The 6,000-nt window shown below is 45.2% G+C and overlaps 1 protein-coding gene across 1 annotated transcript in view; it reads right to left on the reverse strand.

Moving 5' to 3' along the window:
- LOC112104176 (transient receptor potential cation channel subfamily M member 8) overlaps window positions 1-5,703 on the reverse strand; it is a 77,754-nt gene extending 72,051 nt beyond the window's left edge. The window contains exons 1-2 of the mRNA XM_026653997.1: window positions 5,614-5,703; window positions 2,393-2,466 (exon numbers count right to left, since the gene is read on the reverse strand). Coding sequence (XP_026509782.1) covers window positions 2,393-2,466; window positions 5,614-5,703 — 164 coding nt within the window. The remainder of the gene's footprint in view (window positions 1-2,392; window positions 2,467-5,613) is intronic.
- Between the last annotated feature and the right edge of the window lie 297 nt (window positions 5,704-6,000).

Raw genomic sequence — 6,000 nt, forward strand, 5'->3', positions numbered from 1 at the left:
TGAAAGAACTGGATAGAAGATTAATAGCTTGCCTATTCCAGAATTCGAAAATGCTTCATACATGCTCTAGGAATATAAAGTGCCGATGTGTTAGTTGGGAACTTTGATGAAAGACAACAATATATGTTGTGTTCTCTCACCAAGCAGGCACAACCCTCTCTGGGATTGAACATGGTAGCTAGCCACACCTCTCTCTCCTAAAAGGAAGGGATGGAGGTGGGCTCTACAGAATGGAAATGCTGCAGTAATGTCTGATATTTTCCTCCTGGATTTGTGGGGGGGAGAATCTAGTGAGAACCAGCTAGCTGTCCTTTTTTCACCCTTCCCCAAAGCTGAATCCCTACAGAACTCCAACAAAGGGCTTCTCTGAGGTTATGGGAAAGCATGCCACAGTTTATATGCGAGAGGAGAGGCACCTGTGCCAAAGGGGAGCATGCAAGTCGTCAGACATGCAACAGTTGGGTTTTGTTGCTGTATCAATTATTAACCAGTTCCTTCATTTCTGGTTTGCCATTAGGTGAGATGCAGCAGGGCTGGAAGATGAAGATAGACAAATTCAGACAGGAAACAAGGTGTACATTTTTAACAATGAGAGTGATTAACCACTGGAACACATTTACCAGGGGTCATGGGGGATTCTCTATCACTAAATCAAGATTAGATGTTTTTCTACAAGATGTGCTCTAGGAATTATTTTGGGGAAATTCTCTGGCCTGTGTTATACAGGATGCCAGACTAGATCATCATAATGGTCTCTTCTGGTCTTGGAACCTATGAAATTCCTGAGAGTTGTTGAATTTCTCTAGTAACTTAGTTCACTCTAAACGTACAGTGTAAAGAGTACCCTGAATGCTACTGGGGATGAAAGATTCTTTTATTGAGGCCTTTTCAGCTTGTGTCTCGATTACTGCAGCCACCTTCTCTTTGGCCTTGACAAATGCAGTCTTGCCCCATTCATATCCATTCAGAATCCTGCTGCCAAGATCATTTTCCGAGCCTGTCGCTTTGACCATATCACCCCTCTCTTTGCATCCCTCCACTGGCTCCCTCTTCTCTATAACATTGAGCAGTAGCTTGCCCTCACTTGCAAGGCCCATCATGGCCCATCCCCACCCTCTCTCTCATCTCTCATCCAATATCGAGATGTTGACCACCATCTCTGATTGGCCCATGATACCAGCCTTAACCACCCGCTTGTTGAGTTTTCAAACAAGCACCTTCATGTTTTCCCCCATGCTGCACCTCCTGGGGAGCTCCTCCCAAGCATCAACACCCGCAAAGCTAATCTCATTATCCACCTTCAAAACCCTCTTTAAAACTCTCCATTTGTGATACCTACAAAAACTTGAGAACACCTAGGCCCCAGGTGTGCTGAGACCACTGCCTATCATACTGACCAATACTGTCTCAGCGTTTCCTTGTACTCCCCTTTCTGTCTGTATCCATCTGTTGTCTCTTGTTTTAGACTTCGACTGTAAGTTCTTTGAGGCAGGGACTATCTTTTGTTCTGGATTTGTACAGCACCCAGCACAGTGGGGCCCTAGCCCATGACAAGGGCTCCTGCGTGCTATGGTAATACAAATAATAATAAAAATAATATGCCACCTCACATCAATCCCACGAGACCCCATTCACTTCAATTGGGATGCTTGCCAGTAAAATAATGTTACATCTGATCCAGACAACATGACAATTGAATTTATTATTTCCCATAGGACTTGATATTTGGACATTCAGCAACACCCAGACAATCATTAGTGCCCTGGATATGCCTTGTCCCTTGATCCCTGTTTTTTCATTCTTGTTGCATCAGTTTAAGTTCGGAATACCAAGGAGAAGCTACTGTGCTGGCCATGAGAACTTCTGTCCCCATGTCTAGGCTATCCAGCTAGTTGTATGCAAAACTGGCATTTGGGAGCTGTGGAATCTGCTGGTGGGGAAAGAAGATGCCTGCTGGCGGGGTGCCCTCCCCCCCGCATTTGCATGACAGTCCCAACTTTAAGGTGGGATTCTGTGGCCTGCTCTTTGAGTGCATTTATCAAACTCACTTCCCAGAGTAGACTAGACTGGAGGCCTGATCTCTCCTCCCAGCCAGAGTGTTGGAGGGCGGAGTAAAATCTGCCATTCCAACCTCTTAAGCAAACCCAGAGCTGTATCAGGCCTCCTCCTGGACCATGACCAGAACACAGGGAGGATGACCAGAGAAGGGGAGAAAAGAAAAAGATTGTGGAAGGCAAAAGCGGGACTTAGAAGACGAGGCTGCACAAGGAAGAAGTGCCCTGGCAGCTCCCCAAAACCCTAACGCTGGTATTGACTGTTACTTCATTACGTTGCTCTCAACCAGCACTACCTCCCGCTCCTGTCACAAGCAACGGTCAGAGTATTTGCTTACATTGACTTGGCATCTCTTGTGAAGAAGACACATTCTCTCTTCTTAAAATGTTCTTGAATGAAGGTGACCAAATCCTTTGGGGGAAGATTAGAGGGGAAAGTTTTAGCTCAGGGACTCCCAGCACTGCAAACGCTTTAAAGGCAGCACAGGTGCCTTACACTGGCATTTAAAGGAAAACTGCAGCGATTCACTGCAATTCATTTGTTCGCAACGTAGCGTCAGGGCCTGTGTGGACGCAGCAATGCAAGAGCACGGCAGGCGACAGCTAAATCCTTTAACTACAACAGAAATATTAAAACAGGAACTTTCAAAAAAAAAATGAATAACTATCAGCATGTCCTAGTAGGCCTTGTTTAGATCACGAAAAAGATGTTTTTAACAACATGATGAGCATCAAAGCAAACAGCTCTTGCATTGTCCCTTAAGCACATGCTGGGGACAGATGTAACGCCGACAGACCCCAGTCGTCGGTGGGCAGGATCAAACCGGGAACCTCTGGAGCTTAATGCATGTGCCTCTACTGCATGAGCTAAAAGCCATCTCACTGTTAGCTAAGGCTGTAGAGCAGACTCATTAATTGCTCTCGGTGCTACTAGATGGGACAGAACACCACACCCAGAAGGTGTGTGGGTTACATACTGCCCCTAGCTGAGGAAGCACATCCCAAGCTTCAGAGACTTCCAGTTGAACCCCCAGATGTAACGCTGACAGACCCGGTCATCAGCAGGCGGGATTGAACCTGGGACCTCTGGAGTTTAGTGCATGAACCTCTACTGCCTGAGCTAAAAGCCAACTAGCTTTTAGCTAAGGCTGTAGAGCAGACTCATTTTCTCTCTCTCTAAGTGGTCTCGGTGCCACTACATGGGACAGAGCACCACACCCAGAAGGTGTGTGGGTTACACAGGATCACATTTAGAAACATGGCTTCATCTTCCTATTCATTCAGTAAGAGCTCTATTGGTTTAACCCAACATGTTCATACAGCAAACATCCCAATAACTAGGTCAATATCAAGAAGTTACAAAGCAGCCCCCACTTCCACCACAATTTTGAACACCACTCAGCACCTAGTGTAGACCTGGTTTAACATCTTTAGAAATGTTATGGGATCACAGTTAACCATATCTGCTAAATGGTGTTTAAAACATTCCAAACAAACCTTTTTTTCCCCTTAGCCTCTACCAAAAGAGATGCCAGCTCCACTTGCTATTTTAATCGAACCCAGCATGCCCCAGTAGGAGATTAAGTCTCTCGAGTCAAACCCCAGTGGAATTTAGATTGTTTTAAGGTAATTTCCAATTCTAATTTAATAATTAAACCCTGCTAAATTAAACACACCAAGTGTTTAACACTGCAATAGACCTTGCCTTAGGATGATTGGAAGCTCTCCGATATGCAGCTGTTTCTATGGAGATGTTAATTCTTTTGCACCTAATTTGCCTCCAGGGACTAACAAAATGGGAGCTTCCTATCTGATCATAAAATGATTTTATTTGTCTTTTATTTACTCTTATTTGTTTAGGGTTAGAACGTGGCGTGGACTGTGCTGGCTCCAGACGTGGAAGGGGAGACCAATTGCACCCTGTCCTGTACGCTCCTGCACAGCCTCCCCTGGCCTTGGGCGCAGGCACTCATACCTGCTACTAACCCCATGAGCAAGTGGGCAGAGATTTGGCAGAACCTTGCCCACGCCCACACGTCAGCCAGGATGAGGGAAGTAGTAGGTTGCTACCATTAGCAAAGTTACTCCCCACCTGGAACAAGAGGAGGGGAGTCACGTCCCTCTGAAGTACAATTTCTTTCCTTGGTGCACATGGCCCCACACACAGGGCCGCAGCAGTTTACTCCCCTTTGCGACTAGTTCTATGACAATCTGAATCTTTTCAGTAAAGTGGAGTTCTCCTTTAACCATATGAGAGTTCTCAAAGGCACAGCCTGTTTGGGGCCTTTTTGTGCAGCTGCTGCTAACGGTGGAGTTTAATCTAGACCAGGAAAGAAGCCTGGATACAAATTCTACTGGAAATAAAAATGTACATTGCTAAGCACTTGGAAAGACCTCAAGTCTGACGTGTTTCAAACCAAGAGATCCATATATATATGAAAATCGACTTTGTATAAAACTTCAAGTGTTTATTCAAAAGTGGGCCCAAACCAAAGCCACGCAGTCCTGAACATCCCTAGACTACGAGAGAAGGAGGAGGGACAGAATCCAAACACAGACCCCATGTCACATTTTGCAGCTGCCCTCTGCCTATGAGCCAAACCAAAACCTTGGATCTGAACATGTTTCAATTTGGGGTGTTCTGAATCCAGACTTGGAGCCAACTGAAATAGCTTGGGCCCATCTCAAAAGTTATTTCATTCGCACTGTTCTGTTTCAGACGCCTGCCCATTTCATGAGACAAGTTCATTCTCTTCATTTTATATGCTCCTGGTCTCTGCCGGGATAGGAACCTAAAGGACATCTGAAATATATGGGAGATCTGCTACTTCTACTTCAAAGTATAGTGCCCTTGCAAAGATGATACTATTCACCAAAGCACAAAGCTAATAAGATTTTACATTAATAACTCATCGTTTTGGCAGTATGAAAAATAGTTTATGGGATACCCCCCAAGCTCACACTTGTTAGGAGTCCATCTGCAGCCGCCCACAGCATCCAGGCTCCAAAGTCCATCGCCTTGCAAGGTTTTTTTACACCCACAAAGAGTGGGTGTAACATACAGCTACTCTGATCGGGTAACTCCACAAAGTGCAAGGCAGCGGAGGGTCAGAGCCAATGAGTCTTGATTGGCATGAAGGAAAATTCCCTGGAATCCAGGATGTGCGGCGAGGAGGAGGAGGGTAGTGCTTTAAATTCTCATTTCTGGACATCTAGTTTCAAGTGGTAAATTAGATCATGATTCATTCTAATTTAACTGTGTCCATAATGGAAACCTACCCACACAATAGGGCAACATTCTATTGCTGCTCACAGAAGGTCCAGAACTGTGATAAAGTCCCTCAAAAAAATGTTCTAGCATTCTGTGACACTGACCTACCTACTGTAGCTTTACAGTAGCTTTAGAGGCCATTGGCTATAGAATAGAACAGTATTTTTCTTTAAAGAAAAAGTGCTGCAAGACCATTATACATCTTGCTCCTTGTGTCACTGTGGCAGAGTTCCAAGGGAGACTACACCCACGCACGTACCATGGAAATGCATTGTGCCCGTTACTTACACAGTCATTGTACGACACATCGGTGCTGCGAGATATACTGGAGTAAAGAACTTTTGAACCTTCCAAAGTGCCATTTCTTCTGTTTCTCATGGCGCCCATGCAAACCAAAAGCAGCCGCCACCAGCCTGTGGGGGGAGAGAAAGATTTTGGGGATCAACATTAGTGTTAGCCTTCTCCCCCCCCCACACCCACCTAGAAGACAAAAAAAAATTGATCACACCTAGTGCTTTGGGTTCCATTAAAATCCTGTATTAGTGCCTTTGGTATTCTAGTTGGTTTTGGGAATGTGAAATACAATATCTAAAAAACCCTAAATTCCTCATGCCAGAGTATGGAAAGAAACCAGGGCCGGCTCCAGGCACCAGGCACCCAAGCACATGCTTGGGG

The sequence above is a fragment of the Terrapene carolina genome, unplaced genomic scaffold (assembly GCF_002925995.2).
Source record: "Terrapene carolina triunguis isolate 2854851 unplaced genomic scaffold, T_m_triunguis-2.0 Scaffold175, whole genome shotgun sequence".
In the NCBI taxonomy this organism is placed as follows: domain Eukaryota; kingdom Metazoa; phylum Chordata; order Testudines; family Emydidae; genus Terrapene; species Terrapene triunguis.